The following is a 20,839-nucleotide window of genomic DNA, read 5'->3' as shown; positions in this document are numbered from 1 at the left end:
CATATTGTATCGACATCTTGAATAATGCGACTGTGCCCAATGTTCAATCCCGATTTTTGTTAAACAATCCAATGTCGGGAATGATTTACTTCTTATTTCAACCATTAATTTATCACACTTTTCAACATTATAAGTTTCGACCGCTCTCTTGAACAAGAAAACGATGTCTTTGCCCCGATACCTAGTATTCAGATTGCCTCGTATACGGTACACGCAATACACATGACGTGCCTCAAAAAAACTTCAGTGATACCATTTATTATATAGGGTCTTCGATCAAGTACAAAGGCAAAGTTCTCAACTTTTCCGATCACTTCCTTTAACTTTGTAAAGAACCAACACATCGATAAAACATTCTTGTTGTTGACTATGCCGAATGTTAGAGAGTAAATTTTGATGTTAGCATCTTGACATGTAACAATAATCAACTTGCATTGGTCTCTAGCTTTCAAAGTTGTACTATCTACTCGAATTACAGATCGAATTACGTTTCGAAATCCCTAAATATATTATCCAAGAGCCTTGAAGAAAAACTTAAAATAATTCTCGCCCTTCGTATCGATAAAAAATGTCGAGACATGATTAGTTGTCCCCATGTGTATGGCAATCCTGTCCAATATAACATAGCTCTCATCGGTCGAGCATATTAAATATTCAAACACACATTATTTAGCCTTCTAGACCTTCTAGTTTATCACGATCACTCCATACTCTTGACGAACGTTATTAATGATGTCCATAAGTTTGTAGATCGTCTGTGGGTCCTGATACTTGCGCATTATCTGTCGAACAATAAATCATGCTTGTGTTTGCCTGTGATCGTTTCGAGAAATTCCCGCTTCGTAAGTATATTCCCGTATATACTTGTATACAAATAACTCATTTGTGTCCATCTTAGTCCCTTGCAAACGCCAACTGCAATTGTTATTGACGTGGACAATTGTCAACAATGACTTATTTGGTTTATTTACCCTGAACTCAAAATTATATTTTAATGCCATCAAATGCACGATTTCGTGCAAATCTTTCTTTGTTTCAAATAGTTACTCGATTTGCAAATCCTCATCATTGGAAACTACATGCAAAGAATTGGAGGACGGTTCACTCAATCCAACCCCTGAGTTCCCACCATGTTCATGCCTCTGACTGGATAAAGCAATCAAATCCTTATTTGTAAATTCATTTCCATTCTCATTTTCGTAAAATACCGATGGAATTTTGTGCGTAACGGTGAGATCATGATGATGAGCAATTGTCTCGGTAATATGTCCCAAAAGTCATTAGCATTGTCATTCATTCCATCTAAATCTCTGTGTTCACCTTCGGTGACATAAAAAGTAGTCGTGTGTAATTTGTTCAATTAAAATAGATAATTCACTTAAGTATTAGAAATAACCTTCATAGGTGGAATCAAAATGGATGAATGGTTGTTGAATTAAAATCTTAGTATCATATCGTACTGAGAGGGATCAACATTCAGCTTATTTGGTAAATCATTGTACACTATCGCGTACGATATATTCTTTGTTATAGAAATTGAAATACCACCACATATATCACTTGTCCATTTCCATACCCAATCGAGCCTTTTCATCTAATTCTAAATCACCAAAGTAACAAATTTGGATTACAATCATACTTGCATGACAAAACGGAATTTTTAATTATAAGAAAAAGTTAAGAAAAATTTGGCTTAACCACAGTGGCAACAGACATTTATTCCAAAAAAAATTACAACCAATTGGTCCTACTGTTGCGGCCGACGATTAGCCAACTGTGTTAGCTGTTGTACAGGTCTGAAAGAATTTATATATGCAGATGAATTTTTTCTTGTTCATGCTTAAAAAATTATAGATCTATTAAAAAATTTATTTACATGTTAATTTATGTCGAAATAAGATTTATCGATTAAAAACGTAAAATGAAATTAAACATACGTAAATATACTTACCGATTCGAAGTGGTTAATATAAAGAAAAAAATTTCTTGTTTAGCATTCAATAAATTTATGAGATATTGAGGTTGAAAAGGTGGAAAATGAAATAGTTTGTATATGTATTGGAATAAACAAACAGGAAAAAGTTAGCTGATTTTGAAATTTTAAGTAAAAAGTGTTTGATTTTTACTTGTTAACTAAAATGGTAGTATTGCCTTTGAAATAAAATAATATTTGGTAATTGTATAATATACGTAAGGGCATATTTGCCTTTTACCATTCAAAAAGTGATTGTGAAAATATGAAAGAATTGAAAAGTCAAAATGGAAAATAAGGAGTTCGACCGGGTCATCTTTAAAAGTACCCATTAAAATTTTAGGCAATTACAATAATATTTTTTTATAAGAGTTTTTGTGATTTAAATTTTTTGCATGAATTGTTTTTACTAATAAGTGAAACTTTTAAGTAAATTGTTTATATATGTGAATTTTTAATTATAATTAATGTTTTATTTATAAATACAGTTTTAACTTATAAGTGATTTTTTTCTTATATGTGATTTTTGTACTTATAAGTAATTTTATCATATTTTAAATGGATTTTTAAGGTATAGATGACTTTTTATACATATAAGTAAATTTAGTAGTTCTTAATAATATTTTTCACATAGAAGCAATTGTTACATAAAAATGAATTTTGGCCTTATAAGTGAATCTTTATTTATGAGTAAAATTTTCATTTATAAAGTAATTTTATACTTATACACGAATCTTTCAATTATAAGTAATATGTTTTACTTTTGAGCAATTTCTTTACATATACATGAACTTTTGTCTTATATGTGATTTCTTGCTTATAAGTAAACTCTACAGGTATAAGGTAAATTTTGCACTCACACTCGATTCTTTTAGTTATAAATAGCATTTTCTAGGACTTTGTCTTCACTTATAAGTAAATATTTTAGTTATAAAGTTATTTTTAATTTATAACGAATTTTCTACTTATGTAAGCATTTTTATAACTTATAAAAATTATTTTTTTATTCAATTCATATGCATTCTTTTTTAACTTCTGCATGTAATTTTCAATTAAAAACGAAAAATTCACTTAAATTCGATACATGTCTAATATCGCACAATATTTTAACATCATCAAACATTTTAATTCAAATATTCCATATTCTAACAACTTTGCAAGATGCATCATTATTCATCAAAATCGAACAAGAATTTACTAATCTATAGACGTCGAACCGACCTTTATAGTCATGTAATAAAAGCATGCTAAATCTAGAATCCAAGAATACGTGAAACGATCTGAATAGGACGAAACAAAAAACATATCACCGTCACGTCTCTCTAAATTTTCTCCTTCCATTGTTCACAGACTTTGATGAACAATTTTCCTCTCATAGTTTTCTTTATTCTTCTCTAGAAATCTGTGTCTTTTTTTCCACACTTGAAGCATGTATGTCCTTCCTCTTCTTGGATTTAGATCAATTATTATCATTCGATACATATTGTATCTTGCATCTCCCACGCTCTTCATTACCTTCGACGACAAGTCCTTCACCATGAGATCTCTGACTTCCGTTAATGAAAACATAATAGAACACCAATGACCTCTCGATTCAGAGTTTCTTTCCCCCACGTCAAAATTATAACCAATTTTTTGTACAAAATAGAAGCTGGTAAGGAATCAGTAACCTCAATGTCTTGTCTTCATCTTCGAATTTCACATCAACTCGCTTCATATCTATAATAATCTGGCTGAATACGTTGACATATTGTCTCAAATCCTAGCCATTCTCATCTTAAAATCGCACAATTTCTACTTAAGATAAAGCTTGTTCGTCATTGACTTGGACATATGCGAACTTTCTATGTTAAACCAAATTGTTGTTGGTGATTCCTCATCCATGATGGGATACATCACGTCATCAGCTAGACAAAGCAGGGTAATTGCAACAACATTCGCTTCAAGTTCTTTCCAATCTCTATCATCAATGCTTTCCAGTTTCTTTCCTTTTAATATTGCCTTCTCAATGTCCTGATCGTGCAGAGAGCATTTACCCTTCTCTATCATAATTCGAAATTCCTAGTTTTGTTGTGGAAAATGTAATAAAAAATAAAAAAGAAAAGAAAAGAAAAGAAACAAGATCGACATACAAAATAATCCACTAACACCAAATATGATTATTGCTTATATAGAGCCTTAATCTCGAAAGTAATCTTACAATACCATATTGTACAGGTGTGAAATTATTAAAAAAAAAAAAAGAAACAAGATCGACTTTTTTTATTGGAACGAATTAAATTATTAAAAAAAAAACTTATAAAAAGGATAAATTCGATTCTAGAGTTAGTTGTCCATGATTTCGATTAAAAAATTAGAATCTTTCAAGATATGATCGTTTCTCAATTCGATTTCGGTTGAAATGTCCACCACTAGTTATATTACAAGATGATATTATATTTTGTCAAATATACTTATAGTGGATTGAAATGATGAATCATATAGTCGACTTAAAGTCAATTGATTGTGGAGTGTGTTGAATTTTTTCTCGCTCGACTAGAATAATAGTGGACAAACCCTAATGCCTTGATATATTTGGATATCCAAATCTTCATTTCCATGTTAATGTCGACCTAATCATGGTTATGGCATAACACAAGCTTCTAGAAGTGTTGACTTTTAGGGGTTTTAAAATCTAATCAATATTATTTGTGGTACCATAAATTCTTGACCAATAGAAATCTTGTCTAAATTCTCTTTTATATTGGAAACTGTGGATCCGAGTTTAAGGCATGGTGGCAATTGCGGGTGGGGCACTGAGAGAGAGAGCCCAACATAGACTAAATTATTGTTAGCAATTTTACTGGTGTCCGTACGCACATTCTAAAAATGGGACGACTGTTTAATTGGGTGTCTTATGCAATAAAATCTCGGTAAATGAACGTTCGATAAATTATTAATCTCATTTAAATAATAAAAAATTCTTCGGACCTGACTTGGATCGATGTACTAAATTAATAACCCTACTAAAAACATAAAATAATAATTATTTTTGTGATAATTACATACAACTAGGACTATAAATGTTAAATCCATATCTGATTAGTTATGTTATCTGATAAACCGATCCGAAATTTTAAAAATTAGAAAAATAAAAATTTTATCTATTTTTTCATTGAAAATCATAGCCTCAACAAGATTTTGATTAATTATTTATTTTAAAAATTATTTGAACTATTTTGATGGACTCACTTATTATATAGAAGGACCAAATCAATTATTTATCTATTTATTTTTATTTTTTAATTCAAGTGATGCTCCTTTTGACTCCTTTCCAAAGGAGACTCATTTTGAAATGTTTTACTGATATTCCAATGTGGGATACTATATTTTTAAAGAATTCTCATCTTCCAATGATTTAGTTATCTTTTAATGTGGGATACTAATAATAATCATTTGTCAATTCTAAGTGTGTACTAGTTTACTTTATTATTTTCATTAAAAATCATAGCCTCGATAAGATTTTAATTACAAATAATACCAATTTTAATAAAGTAAATTATTTTGAACATATTAATCGTTAGTTTTTTATGTTATAGAACAAATTACTATGATAAATCTAATCAATAAATTAATTATTATTTTTATCTTATTTTAATTAATAAAAAAATTAAATCTCTTCAAAATTTTCAATTAAAAATAGGACAATTCTACTTGTACATTTTTTTTCACAGCACACACACATACAAGTGGGTGAGGTCCACGATTAAAATAATCGTGGACCCCACCTTTGTGAAAGGAGTGTGAAAATTGATGTGAAAAAGTGACGTACAAATAGGATAATTGTTAAAAATATTATACTATTATATAATATTATTTATTATTTAAAAATTATGTATAAAGTATAATACAATTTTCAAAATGGAAAAGGCTATGTCATAAATTATGCAATAATGTAAAAAATATAATCTATTGTTATAATAAATTGGATTGGGTTGTTATCGAATCAGATTGACCTATACCCATATTTGATCCATTTAATTAATGTATTATAGGATTCGGATCTCAATCGGGTTATCCGATTGAGACTCTAAATTCATCTCCCATTAATTTCATCGAATTCGGATCGGATTCAGATCAAAATATAATCCATTGACAACCATATATACAACCAGAGTTTTAAACTTTTTAATTCAAATTTAAGATTTACAAATACTTCTTTCAACAATCGGATAATTGAAATTTTTAATATTAATAATAATATTATAAATTAATTTATATATTCAAACCCTACCTTCGTTCAAATTCTAATTCATTTTCTCTTTCGTCGTTTCCATTCTCTTCATTCTTCCTTTCCCGTCTCTCTCTACCCTCTTCCACACATATGAGCAGTCGTCGTCCTCGGACCAGGGGCGGATCCACAGTGGGTCCTGGTGGGTCACGTGACCCACCAACTTCCAAAAATTGAATTATTATTATTTTTGGCCTTTAGCCGTCTTTGCCCTTTGCAGTAGAACACAGAAGAAGGCTCACAGTGTCAGTGTCCATATTGAAAAATCAAAACCCATCCCTAGTTCCCTTCCCTTGGAAAATCAAGAGCCATTCTATTCAATTTTGGCTTTCTTCTTCCTCATTATCATCATCTTCTTCTTCTTTCTAATATTGATGTTGATTAACATTATTCCACCGATATATCCTACTATAAATGTGTTTAGTTGTGTGTATTGTGTATCTATCACGTGCAAAGAAAGTTAGAGAAACTGAGAGTGGAAAGAGAGGGTGAAGCCGTGAAGGAAGAAGGATGAAAGAGAGAGAGAGTGTGTGTGTGTGTGTGTGAGTGGTGAGTGGTGTGGAGAGACTAGAAAGTGACTTATGCCACATTGTGTTTGGAATGAGAAATTTTCATTTGGTCTTTGGGTGTATAAAATATTAGATAGTGGTTCATTTCATTTCATAAAATTTTATTTTTCATTTCTAAATTCAACAATGATGATCTAGAGTAATCAGATGGAAATGTTTTGGTTATCCATATATATTGGTGACATTTTTTTAGACATTTTGTTTTTGTTTTTCCAGCATCCTATTAAACCATTCTATACCATGTTTGCATATCAAATGTTTTTTTTTTTTTTTTTTTTTACAACTTTTTTGCAATTTTGATTGTGTTAGGGATGGATTGATTGGACTACGAACCAGACTAATACGTAAATATCAAATTTTTTTTTTTTTTTTTTTTTTACAACTTTTTTGCAATTTTGATTGTGTTAGGGATGGATTGATTGGACTACGAACCAGACTAATACGTAACAAACCGAGATAACATGTAACAAAAAAATAAAATAAAATAAATTTACACACACACATATTTACTTTAAAAAAAAAATTTGCCCTAAAAACCATTAAGTGAGCTGAGGAAGGGACTGGGCTACAACCCAGCCCCCTATATCTGCCCTTGGATTGTGCCCCACTAATTCGAAATTTCTGCATCCGTCACTGCCTTGGACGGAGAGTGTCGTCATCGAAGACTACCCTATTCCCTGTGCAGCGACGCATCTTTGGGTCCGAATTCAACTCTTTTAAAAACACTAATCTCCCATTTAATGTCCTCCTCCAACGAGTAGGTGTGGTGATTAGTGGCTTACGGTGGTGTGGTGATCTATGGTGGCGGTAGTGCAGTGGTGATTTGTGTGTAATATGGTGTGTGCAGTGATGTTAATGAAGTTGTTGGATGCGGTGGGTGGAGATGGGGTACAATGGCGATGGTTTTAGGTTGATTTCTTCCTCCATGCTTACGTAGTTTTAAGGAAGTTCGTTGATGGTGATGTTTGCGGTAATAGTGCAGATGGGTGGAGAGTAACGTGCAGTGATAATAGTTTTTAAGTTTCGGGTTGGTTTTTTCCTTCAATATGCTTAATCGAAGTTTTGGGGGGTGTGCAATGTGGTACAGTGCGATGTTGGGTTGCAGTGGTGGTAGTACAGGTGGTGATGACGGTGCTACAGATGGTTGGTAAAGTTAGTGGTAGATCTAGTGATGGCGGTAGGGTGTTGGTTTTCATTTTTGTTTTGGTTGTTGGAGTGATGGTGGTGATTTCCATATTTTGATGTTATTAGGGGTTTGGGGTGATTTTTGTTGGTCGTGTGGGCGGAGGTGCTGGCGATGGTTGTGGATCTGGCGGTGGCAGTGAGGGTGGCAATGATGATCGACGATGGAGCTAGTAGTGATAATGGTGGTGGATGTGGACATGACCATAGTGTGGTAGTTGTGGGTGGGGTGCGTGTGACCAATTATTTGGTTGATTGCGACTAGTTAATTGGTTCAAATGTACCAATAAATAATACGTGACAAGTTATTTGCGTTTGTGACTAATAAATTGGATATTTTGTAATCAATAAATAATATGTAATTGTTAACTTTGAGTGGTGACTTATAAAATTTGTAATTTGTAATCGATAAATAAATTGTGAAACTTTTTGTATTGATTATCGATGAATAAATTGTGACCTGCAAAATTTTTATTTGTGATTGTTAAATAATTTGTGACATATTAAATTTCTTATTCGTGATCGAGAAATAAGTTGTGATCTATTAATTCGATAATATGTAATTAAATAGTATAGAATCGTAACCTTAATATATTTAATTAATAAAATATTTATTTAATTAATTATTTCATAAATAAAATTTAATTAATATCTAATTTTTGAAGTTTAAACCTTTTTTCTTAGTTTTGAAATGTGCCATAACCTAAGTCCCAAATGTATATATAAAATAATAACTGTTTAGAAATACTAACAAAAATTAACAAACTTTTGATTTCACAATATTTTTCTCAATTCACATCTTTTTCAAAATATGTATCTTAATTTTTTTGCTTTTTCTTTGCTGCCAAACCAAACTTAACTTCATCCCTAATTCTTTGCAATGCACATATTACATTTGACGCATTTTTTTCCCAACTTTGTACTAAGTAATTATTTAAAGTTACAATTGCTTGAAATGCCTCTTTTGAAAAAAAACATTAGGTAAAATAGTAAAATTTCACCATCATCTTGATCATAATCATCATTGGTAAGTGTATTGAGTATCTCTTAAATAATATTTTCATTAGTAAGAGATTCATCACCTTGTCATTTCCTCTAGGATAAAATATAATACAAGTTATAAAAATATAAAATACTCTATAAAATAATAAATATTCATTTATCGATAAATTAATAACTACTTTGAACTGATAATTTCTCTCGGTCCCAACATTACTATTTTACAGAGGGTTTGCCGTACTTTTTTAACAATTCCACTAGCTACTAGAATCAAATAATATTAATGTCAGATTGATTTGTGTAAAATCCTTTTTTATAAGGGAAAAAACCAAGTGTACATCATTTTTTGTACACTATTTTTCACAGTCCTCTCACAAGGGTGGGGTCGCGATTATTTATTTTATTTTAATTGTGGACTCCACTCCTGTGTGTGAGAGGGCTGTTAACAAAGCTGTCAAAATTAATGTAATTATAGCACTTCTCTTTTACAAGAACATGCGATAAACGTATTCAAAATCTAATATTTAAGAGTAGGTCGGATATAAATTGTTCATCGATAAATGTACCAGCCACATATATGTTTGATCGATTCTATAATCTTTTGAGATTAACGAAAAATGAATAATTCACTACCAACTTCATATTTTTTTATTTGTGGTTTATTTAAAATTACAACGAATATTTATTATATTCTTAAACCTATGTAAAAGAAAAACTAATAAACTAAGGTGGCATACAGCATACTCATTTGACCATACTATTAATAATTTTTTTTGAAGACTCATCAACCGAACCTATTTAAAAATAATAGTTATAAGCGATTTTGGTTGTCAAAAAATAAAAAATAATAAAAAAATAATTGCAAACGTAATGCTTCAGTATGAATGGTGTCATTTTGTCATTTCATTGCCAAAACTTTTGACCTAATTAACTATAATTCATTCAAAAATTGAGCTGGATTTCATGTATTTGGAAATAAAAAAAATAAAATAATAATAATAATAATATGGAGATCAGATCCCATTCAATCGGATTGGAATCAGATCTACTTAATAATTACTTTATTTCGATATAAAATCATAATTAAATTTTACCAAATAAGATATTAACAAATTCTTCCAAACATCGAAAAAAGGAGGCAATGAAAATATATAACAATTTAATTAAATTTACAGTGTTGAAATTAATTAAATCATGAAAAAAAATTGTGAGATTCTGACTATAATTTATCTTAATAAATTAAACGTATAAATATTAGATACGATTATACATAAATATCACTAGAAGAAAATATTAACAATAATTATACACAATATTATATAAAAGTAGTTCTTATAAGGAAAATGAAAACCAATCAAATCGAGTATTATTTAAGATGATAAAAAAATTTAAAAAATAATTGAAAATACTCTATAAGCAATGCTATGCCCTTCCTCCCTCGATAGTACTTATCCCTTCACCTTTGAATAAAGAAGTTCTTCGGGCATCTTGATCCAAGTGAAAGAACAGCTCGAAGATTTTTAATTATTGCAGTACGACTTTTTATTTCTTGTTCGATCTTCCAATGAGTAGCATGTTTCAAGACGTTGAGTTCTCCCACCATAATGTATATCATTATCTTAAAGTATTACCATCATCTTACTTTCTATGTAAGGATGGGAATGATATCAAGAAATTTTGGAAGGCAGAATCGAGAGAGGTATAACTTCTCATTTATCATCCTATTTAATTATTATCTTTTAAAAATATATTTCTTATTTTTTGAATACGATTGAAATTGTAAATATAAAAATAAAAAATAAGGACTCGGGACGAGGTCCATGATTCTGTCCCCATCTTATTTACTATCCGTACGAGTCGAAGAAGGGGAATTTTGTGATCCCTATTTCTATGATTTATCTTCCTCTTATCTCTATAAATTGGGTTGATTCGTTTTCCATTTTGGATGCACCTAACATAATTCTAATTTTCCAGATTCACTTTCTCCAAATACCTTCGAGGCATTAAAAAAAAAAAAATGAAAAAAAAGAAAAGAGGAAGGGCAAAATAGAAACTAAGGCCTCCATCACTATGACACAATGATGACGTCATCACATGACCGGTTCATGGGTGATATTTGGGTTCCACGTCAAAGTTCTCCACGCCTCCAATTGAATAAACCCCTTTTTTTATTCTCTTCCAACTGTTCACCTTCACAAATTTTCTTTATAAATAGATAAAGACAGACACAATCCATATAATATATATAGAGGAACGTGTAAGAACTTAGAACAGAGACAGCCTTAAAGTTGAATTTGTATATGAGAGCTGTATCTACATTCTTCACAATAACCAGAATCAACACGACGAATAGGAATACAGTTTCTTGTTTTTTCAGAAAGATCATCATGTCTGCATCAGATACAAATACAAGTTTTGGATTTGAACGGCCCAGATTGGTTGCCAAGAAAATCTTGGCCAAGCCTCAGAGTGAAGGCGATGGTGCTGTTGTTAGAAGAAGCATTGGAAGGTATTAAATACACATATTTTGATGTTTTCTTGAATCTTTTTGAAATTTTGTCAATTGGGTACTGTTTCATTAAGGTTGTTTCGGTTTTATTTATACTTTATAATATGTTTTGGTTATGGAATTTGATCAAGCTCTCAGTATTTTCTTTTGTTTAGCTGTCTTTAAACTTGATATATGTGTATTAGTATAGTAGCTTACAGATTATAAATTGCAGGCCTGAGTTGAAGTCTTTGGATCCCTTTCTCATGTTGGATGAATTTGCAGGTGAATTATATGATTATCAATTATGCCATGTTTGGTAGGTAGGATTAGAGAGTATTGGACACTATTAAGAAACAAAAATAAGCCATATGAACGCAAATTGCATTCTTGATATTCTGAAATCGGTTTTATTTCTCGAATATTGATCTTGAACTGAAAAAAAAATAAAAAATGAAGCCATTTTGAAAAGAATGATAAAGTTATTTCAATACTCTGTTATGAAAATTGTATGACTTGATAGTTTTACTGTTTAATATTGCAGTTTCACCGCCTGCTGGATTTCCTGATCATCCACATAGAGGTACTTACACTATTATTTAGACTGTTTCAATATTATTTCTCAGATTGTTTTCCACATTTCATCAATCTCAGCGAATTTTTACGTTGTCTTATAGGTTTCGAGACTGTTACATACATGCTACAAGTAAGATATCTTAGAGCTAATTTTAGCTTAAGAGTTACTTATAAGCAATTTTATTCTATTGGAGAAGTTGAAATTTTGTCGTCTACGTCTAGGGGGCATTCACTCATCAAGATTTTGCGGGCCACAAGGGTACAATACAAACAGGTGATGTGCAGTGGATGACTGCAGGAAGGGGTATAATTCACTCGGAAATGCCTGCAGGAGAGGGTACTCAAAAAGGTTTGCAGTTATGGATAAATCTCTCATCCAAGGACAAAATGTAAGTTATCATAATTTCTCCTTTTCTTCTTTATCCTTTAACCATTCTCAGAGGCCAAAAGAGTTGTCACATAGGCTTCTTCTGACGACCTCTCGGTGCATGGTTGGTACGCTAAGATAAATAGGATTTAGACAGAATCAAGGAAGTTAGACAAACATTTGTTAGTTACGACAACATGCCATCAGGTCCTTCTTAAAACGAAATTATGTTTAGGGGCAAGATTATTTCTCCTGTCCAATCCAGTATTTCACACCAAACATGTTATGTGTGTATGTGTCCCCAGCACATGTAGGTAACACTAAAAAACATTCATTATGTTCATTCTACAGGATTGAACCTAGGTATCAAGAACTTCTGAATGAGGACATCCCAAAGGCAGAGAAAGACGGGGTCGAGGTCAAAATCATTGCAGGGGAATCAATGGGAGTTCACTCTCCAGTTTACACTCGAACTCCAACATTGTATCTCGATTTCACCCTAAAACCCAATGCTCAACATCATCAAAGCATCCCCGAATCTTGGAATGCTTTTGTTTACATAATTGAAGGTGAAGGGACCTTTGGTCTCCAGAAATCGGTGCCCATAAAGGCTCACCATGTCTTAGTTTTTGGTCCTGGCGAGGGTCTAAGTGTATGGAACAAATCTTCCAATCCATTGAGATTTGTTTTGGTAGGTGGGCAGCCACTGAATGAACCAGTGGTTCAGCATGGTCCTTTTGTGATGAACACACAAGCTGAAATCGACAAGACTATCGAAGACTATTATTACAGCAAGAATGGTTTCGAAATGGCAAGACACTGGAGATCTCAATGAGTGGCTAAACTCTAAAGCTCCAAAAGTCTATGCAGAAATAGGAGTTACAGTCTTTATCTATCAATCATGGAGGGCAAGAGCTTCCAGAAGCCTATATGTGCAACCACTGCTTATATGTCATTATCACTCAACTTATTTTGGTTGTCTTTACTTTCTCAATCCAAAAGATGATGTATTTTATTTCCTGATGTCTTGTCATGATTTTAAAATTGTATTCTTATAATTAATAAACTTTTCCTTTTAAGCTGATTTTTTTTTTTTTTTAGATGGCCTATCAACTTATGAGCAGTTGGGGTGGACTTTTAGGCTCTCCAAATATCCACTTTAAAGCATTAAATAACGAGGATAATTAGATTTGTGTTATTTTATTTGAATACACTTTTATGTGTTAAGATTAAATAAGATCATATTAAATTTACCTTATAAATATGATTAATTCGATCTAGTCCTTATCTCTTAGTCATACTTGTACTAAGAATATAAGAGCTTCCATTGATGATGATGATACTACTCTAAATTGCATAGAGGATGTAGGATATGTGGAGGATCCTACAGAAGATGACGTTGATGCGATATATACATCTTAAGGGTGAGTAGGGACGCTATTTTTGACAAAGAAGAGGCCTTCAATTTGAAGCAAAGGCGATCAGACTTATCTTTAAACAACTATACAAAGTTTCAGCATCTTTTTCTACGACACCATCAGGTCCAATCCAATGTACCAAACATGCAAAATATTATACACTGAACAATTTTCACCATTCTTAGATTACATTTAATTTCAAATGTTCTTTTGCAAGACAAGAATTACTCTCTAATATAAATATCAAAAAATGAAATGTCATTTTCAGCATCACCATAGAATCCTTCTATAACATATATAAAGTAACGATAAGAAATTCACTGGCTATTACACATTTGAAAATGAAATAGGACCCTTTCACCTGGAACAACAAGAGTACGATCCTTGATTCTGCTTAGATCCATCGCTGCCATCTTTGACGAGGGAAACCCTGTTCTCCGATAATTCTGCTTTGTAGGAATCGGAATTCAAGACCTTCCTGCTGACATTATTGTAAATCTCACGAATAACAACTTCAAAAGCCTTCTGAACATTTGTTGAATCCAATGCAGAAGTCTCCATAAAAAACAACCCTTCTGTTTCTGCGAGGCTTTTGCCTTCTTCAACTCTGACAGCCCTTATATTCTCCAAATCACATTTATTCCCCACAAGCATCCTTGCAACGGTGGAATCAGAATGAGCTGTATGAAAAGTACAATTTGGATCACACGTCATTAGACATTTAAAGAATGAAGTAATATAAGATAGGTATAAAAGATGTAAAACTGGAGCATAATGTGAAACCGTGCTCAAGAAGCATGTAAGACCAAACAAACATTGTACTAATAGCATAATGTAAGTTAAAGGTGCATCAATAAAATTTTCTGAGCCATCAGGCGATTATTCCTACCGTGCATTCCTTTTTTCATCAGTGAAATGTCATTTTTGTGAGCAAACTATGATTATCTGAGATATGCCATCGAAAAGGCTGGTAGATAGCAACTGTTTGAATATTCATTGGATAATCTCTTATATTATATGTTCGAGATAATAACCATAACTGATACTCATTTGATTCTCTCAGCTTGAGACACCTAAGCTCCCAGAAATCACAGAAACTAAGCTCTCATTTGGGCTCCATCAAAATTAGTTGTATTTTGGAATATTGATTATTTTGGAGAACGTGTGGTTAAAAAAAAAAAAGGAAAAATTTTGGGTTTACATGTAATATTATTTTATTGATGAATGTATGGTTGAAAATAAGAAAGAGAAGAATGCATTAAAAATAAAACTGGAGGCCAAATAAGGGCTAAATATGATCTTGAATCTTGAAGATTAACTAGATGGATAGAGAAAATTCAACCCATAAAACGCTCTAAATGATGGTCTCATCTTTTCAAGAATTAATAACACGGTGCATGAAATTCATCCTACAATATTGTTAATGCAGAAACCATTTAAAGTGTTGATAAGGAAAGATCCAATTCATGCTCCAAACTAATCCCTTCTACAACAAGTTTTTACAGCTTACAAAAGTAGAACTCCACTATGGACTGTGCTGTATCATATCCAAGGCTCCTAAATTGCAGGTTAATTTATTGGTCTAACTCTTCATGTTATTGGCATCACTTTGTGAATAAGAGTTTCTTTAGATATACGTAAGACATGCCCTAACCAGCCCTGTTAGAAACAAGCAGGTGTTCATTCATTTTCAGCTGGCCCAATTGCTGAAAAAGAGGTCTCCTCATGAATAGGTTACATGCTGGTACCACTAAAATGGTCCTACAATGAGTAGTTATATTACAAAAAATATATAATAATAGAATAAAATAAAATCATGAGCCAAACAGCCAACTATAGATTTAAAGTCGTACTAAACATTGAGAAAAGAAGTGAAAGACTTGGATTTAGATGTTGCAACGGACGAGTTTTTAATTGCTCACTTTTCAAGAATTACAGGAGCTTCATTTCATCCTCCTATCTATGCAATTCTCTGTCTTTGTTCGGGAAACAAAAAACTTAAAAGAGGAGTACTAATGTTACACAATTCCAAGCAAGTAGCAAGTGTCAATGTTTTTTTAATCTGGACTCACGATGTATAAAATTAAAACACATTACATTTCTTCCACATACACATGTATAAAGATATCAATATTCATTTTTACAAGTGACATCTTACACATTTCATAAGGTAAAACCCATGTCATGCAAATGTTACTACCATTTACTTGTTCACCTGATACTGTTTTATGTCAATAAGCTCTGGTAGGGATATTTTGTCATAAACATTACCTTAGTAGTCAAATCTTAAGCTTTTCTCTTTCAATGTGAAAGATTCAGCAATAAAATAGATCCACGTGCCTTTTCTCTCGTTGAGGTGAATGATCCTTCATTTTCATAGCCATATTTTTTATTATATTCTTCGTTCTTACTTATTTTAAAAGAGCATATATAAAGGTACTGCAGAATATAAACGGTTAACAAAATACCAACAAAAAAAAAAAAAAAAAAGGCTAAGTTGTTAATCTTTAAACAACCCTCCATTAAGAAAATGTAAATCTTTGCTTTCCAACACACAAATTACCAAACATGTTACCTTTTCCCCTTTACACAAATAGTAAAAACACAAATAACTTACTCAGATCTGTATAAGCTTTAACCAGCACAATAACCCATGTTTATCACATCACATACAATAAAGGGTAATAAATTCAGATCTGGCTTCATTTATTGTTGCCTATGGGTCCATCACACTAGCACTTACATTTTTATAAGAGTAATGCTATTTAGTCCCATCGGGGTTGCTACCCCAGTCTAAATAGCGTTAATGTGACATTAATTAATAGGTAAAATTAGTCTAAATAGCGTTAATGTGACATTAATTTAAAATTAAATGAGTCCTTTCATTTAACTAATTATCTAGTGCCACCTAGACTGAGGTTGCAACACAAAGGAGTTATATAGCATTATCTTTTTATAAATTTATATAATATAATTTAACACTTAAGGGGCCCGATTTCGCAAAAAGTATCTCCACAAGGTATATGCAATATACAACATATCTGCCACTTAATAAACCAGACAAAAATGTTTTCATTTCACCACCATACAACATAAAGTACAAGCCATTTAGCCAAAAGTACAAGATGAAAATTTATGCACATCTTGTACCCTGCTCCTCTGATGCAAGTCTTTCGATATTTTCTAAAAAGCAATAAATTCAACAATGTACAATTAGTGAAGCACGATGTGCAACTCCCCTAAATTCTCGTGCATATCTTTTCAATCACAAAATGGCAATCAAATGTAAACACAAAAAAATTGACAATCATGAAACTTCAGTCTTCATCTATTTCTGTTATATTGGCATTCAAAAATCGGTAACCTAAAAAATAGAGACGAAATTCAACATCTAAGGATAGACATACTCACTCTTGAGTTCATCAAGCCATCGAGGGATACTCTCAAATGTAGAGCTTCGACTAATATCGTAAACAATAAGAGCACCAAAGGCACCGCGGTAGTAAGCAGAAGTGACGGCCCTGAATCGCTCTTGGCCGGCGGTGTCCCAAATCTGAGCCTTAACTTCTTTGCCATCAATTTCGAGTGTTTGTGTTTGGAACTCAACTCCAATTGTGGCCTTTGAATGCAAGTTGAACTCGTTTCTGGCATAGCGAGATAGCAAATTTGACTTGCCAACAGCTGAATCTCCGATTATCACTATCTTGAACAAATACTCCTCACCCTCATCCTCCGATGAAGATCCCATTTCAACAGTCTCTTTCCCTCTCAGAGCTGGAAATGGCAGAGACAGAGTATCAAGACAGGGACGCGCAAGTGGTGGATGGATTTTGATAATAACGGCTGCAACTTTTTGGTGCATCACTGCATTAAATTCTAAACTTTTGCCAGTTACCAAAATAAGGTTAAAAAGTACTTTTTACAGTGAAAAGCACCAATTCGGAAAAATTGTCTTTCATTAGGATGAAAACAACCATTTCAAGTGATCAAGGGTGAAAGTTGAAGTGCAATTATCGTATTTTGAAGTCTGTCGATGAGAAAACTGTAATTTCATGTTAAATAAAATATAAGTGATAAATAAGTCGAAATTACGTCACATGTTAAAATCTTGATTTTTAGTTACACAAATGTCATCCTTTTTTCTGAGATTACAAATATGGCAATTTATGAAAATTTTGGACTAATTTACCCTTCTGCATAAATGTTTAACCTTACAGCTTTTGCATTAATTGTAGATTTGACTAGACAGAATTGTGTCAGGGAGGAGGTGTGAGGAGAAGAAAAACAAAGAAAAAAAAAGCAAGATGAAGGAAGAGAAAGCCAAACGTCGAAACGCCTCTCACCAAAATCACCGACCCTCTCTCTGCAATCGCCGACCTCACTCCCAGCCTTGGACGACGATCATCAATGTCGAAATCGCTCCCATTGTCAGTCGAATCGCCCGAAGCTGAGCACAACGTCGAAGGCTGACTTCTCCCTTGCGACTGCCAGAGAAACCGAAGAAAGGCAAAGGTAAATCCACCCATCTTCTGACTTCCCACTTTTTTCATAGGCATCTACCCATCCACCCATTTTTTGTATAGTGCATTTTGAGAACCGGGAAATTTTACAGTTTTACACTTTCGCAGTATGTAAAATGAGATGTAGGGTTTAACATGGCCGTCCATTGATTGTTTATTCTGAATGGTTATTTCTGATTTTTTGTTATTGAGTTTAACGCGTATGTTTTCCCCTCCCTATGAAGCATTGTGTTCGATATTTGTCGAATAGTGGGTGTGACTCTTTGTTGAATAGTGGGTGCGATACTTTATTGAACATATTTTTTGTTCTTATTGAAGCTAGATATATATTTTGTTATATGATAATATTAATGTTGAACAAATAATTGAACAAGGATTCCATAAAATTTTGTGATTTCTTAACGTGTGTTCATGTGTTCATGTGTGCAATAATGAGTTCAGTTGTATGGATGCATACTATAATAAGAAGCTATACTTTCTATATTGTGTAAGTGGAGAATTTGAAGTGGCGTTTGCAAAGGGGGTTTTGATGGATTCTTAATTTTCATTGAAGGAATAAAATGTTGCTTACTTTGGTTTACTTTGAAGTGATTGGTTTTGTTGAGTTTGAGGTGCGGTTTTGAGTTTGTCCAGCCCAGTCTTGTTTTATAACAATTTGAAAATTGTGTTTCGGTTTTGCTGTAATTTTATATTTATGACTTCTATGAGTTATGATTTATGTTCCCATTTAATTGGCAATTTGGCATTCAAATGAGAATTGTGAATCTGTGATTTCGGATACATAATTTATGTTGTTGAAGAAGGTGAAGCTCAAAGCCATATCGTTTATGTTTTCTTAATTATGTTGAAATTTTGAGTTCTGTAATGTTTCAATATTTTACTTTTTACTAAAATCAAGATTAGTTAGATGACCTATTCATCTTGTGTTTGATGAATTGATTTAAAATCATGTATTACCTGAGTTTTGTATTGTACATGAAATTATTTGGAGTCTGGCGACGTTTCGTGATTTGCTTCTAGTATTTGTGAATTGGGTTGGATGATGGAATGATATTAGTTTTGTGAAAAAGTGCTTGCATTCGTTTATATCTTTTTCTTTATTTTTTTGTTAGTTGCTTTATTTCTGAACAGTTTGTTTTGTGATGGCTATAAAATCCAGTATTCTATATATGAATGGATAGCTTTTGACGACCCACATAGTTATCTTAGAGAGATTTTACGTAATTGGAAGTGATTTAGCAATGATTTAGAATTTCAATGCCTTCCACTAAACTGTCGTTCCCGACAGTAGAGCTCAGGTTTTCTCGACAGTTAGGCCAACCTTCTTGCATGTCTGGACATCAACTGTCGGTATCGACAGATCTCGACAGATCATCTGTCGGTACCGACAGTTGTAGTCAGTTTTTCTCGACAGTTGAGTGTGTCCATGCATTAGTGTGTTTCATTAAACTGCTATTTATGATACAATAACTTTAAGTTTATCCAGTAACCCCATTGAGTTTTATGAATGCATCTTGCAGGACACAGGACTGATGGAGTTTGATTATTGTATTCCAGAGGAGGCAAGGTTGCGGGCCCACATTTCGCAGAGGAGCAATTTGAAGTATGTGAAGATAGTGATGGACCTTTTTGATGACCGACAGCGCGACGAGTTTCGAAACTCCCCCTTCGGGTATCTGGCCGAGGTTGCAGAGATTCAATTCTCTGCCCAGCTCATCCAGCAGCTTGTGTTCAGAACCATTCGCACTGACTAGGTTAACGAGCTTTAGTTCAATGTGCAAGGCAACATGATGAGATTCGGTCTACAGGAATACACCCTTGTGACGGGGTTAAGATGCGGTGTATTCCCGGAGGGTGATGAGTTCGATCGAGTGCTGGAGAGGAGAAGGCTGAAGGAGAGGTACTTCAAATCCATGGAGAAGATATCGTTGGCACAACTCTAAACTACTATTGCCCGACCTTCTACGATCCGAGCCGATCGCTACAAGCTAGGGCTCGTGCTAATAGTCGAAGGAGTTTTCAATGCCCCTGATAATAACGTCGGAATTGATTTGCGTACACTATCTATTGTCGACAACCTAGATATCTTTTTTGCCTACCTTTGGGGTAGAGTCGGCTATCGGCGTTTGCTGTACGAATTCCGGGGTTTTTGGGCAAAGAAATTCCTGAAGGCGAAGAGGAGGCAAGAGAAGGAGGTTACATACACTATTCATGGCTTTCCCGTTGCCATGCAGGTACACAAGTTTTTAATAGTAGCATATCATGCTTTATTTGTTTGCTGTCATGTAGCATCGTGCGTACCATCTCAGTTATTTTATTTCTGTTTGTCTTGATGGAACAGGTTTGGGCGTACGAGGCAGTTCCCGAGATTGGAGAACGTTTTGGTCAGAGAGTTGGGGAACGAATGCCACGATTGCTTAGGTGGTCCGCACGAAAACAACCACAGCATCGTACGTATGATGCATTCTTCAAGAACGT

The 20,839-nt window shown here is 33.0% G+C and overlaps 2 protein-coding genes across 2 annotated transcripts; one reads left to right on the top strand and one right to left on the bottom strand.

Annotated features, from left to right (window-relative positions):
* The first annotated feature begins 11,218 nt into the window (after positions 1-11,218).
* Positions 11,219-13,507, top strand: LOC111396666 (pirin-like protein). Its single transcript, XM_023023115.1, has 6 exons — positions 11,219-11,501; positions 11,716-11,765; positions 12,025-12,063; positions 12,158-12,186; positions 12,279-12,445; positions 12,775-13,507. The coding sequence occupies exons 1-6, from the start codon at positions 11,293-11,295 to the stop codon at positions 13,256-13,258; spliced, it is 978 nt and encodes a 325-aa protein (XP_022878883.1). The 5' UTR covers positions 11,219-11,292; the 3' UTR covers positions 13,259-13,507.
* Positions 13,508-13,998: 491 nt separating this feature from the next.
* LOC111396665 (ras-related protein RABA5c-like) lies at positions 13,999-17,810 on the bottom strand. Its single transcript, XM_023023114.1, has 2 exons — positions 17,253-17,810; positions 13,999-14,521 (listed from the first exon to the last, which is right to left on the bottom strand). Exons 1-2 carry the CDS (start codon positions 17,701-17,703, stop codon positions 14,199-14,201), a joined length of 774 nt encoding a protein of 257 aa, XP_022878882.1. The 5' UTR covers positions 17,704-17,810; the 3' UTR covers positions 13,999-14,198.
* Positions 17,811-20,839: the final 3,029 nt, after the last annotated feature.

This window comes from Olea europaea, chromosome 7 (genome assembly GCF_002742605.1).
Source record: "Olea europaea var. sylvestris chromosome 7, O_europaea_v1, whole genome shotgun sequence".
Lineage (NCBI taxonomy): Eukaryota > Viridiplantae > Streptophyta > Magnoliopsida > Lamiales > Oleaceae > Olea > Olea europaea.
Note: the sequence above shows the minus strand (reverse complement) of the source record. Positions and strands in the feature narration are given on the sequence as shown.

Bases quoted from the DNA above. Each gene is read 5' to 3' on its own strand.
- LOC111396666 (XM_023023115.1), top strand. From the start codon at position 11,293: ATGAGAGCTGTATCTACATTCTTCACAATAACCAGAATCAACACGACG. The intron at 11,502-11,715 runs GTATTAAATACA...TATAAATTGCAG, and splicing joins GTTAGAAGAAGCATTGGAAG to GCCTGAGTTGAAGTCTTTGG. The intron at 12,064-12,157 runs GTACTTACACTA...GTTGTCTTATAG, and splicing joins TCCTGATCATCCACATAGAG to GTTTCGAGACTGTTACATAC.
- LOC111396665 (XM_023023114.1), bottom strand. From the start codon at position 17,703: ATGCACCAAAAAGTTGCAGCCGTTATTATCAAAATCCATCCACCACTT. The intron at 14,522-17,252 runs GTGAGTATGTCT...CTTTTCATACAG, and splicing joins ATGGCTTGATGAACTCAAGA to CTCATTCTGATTCCACCGTT.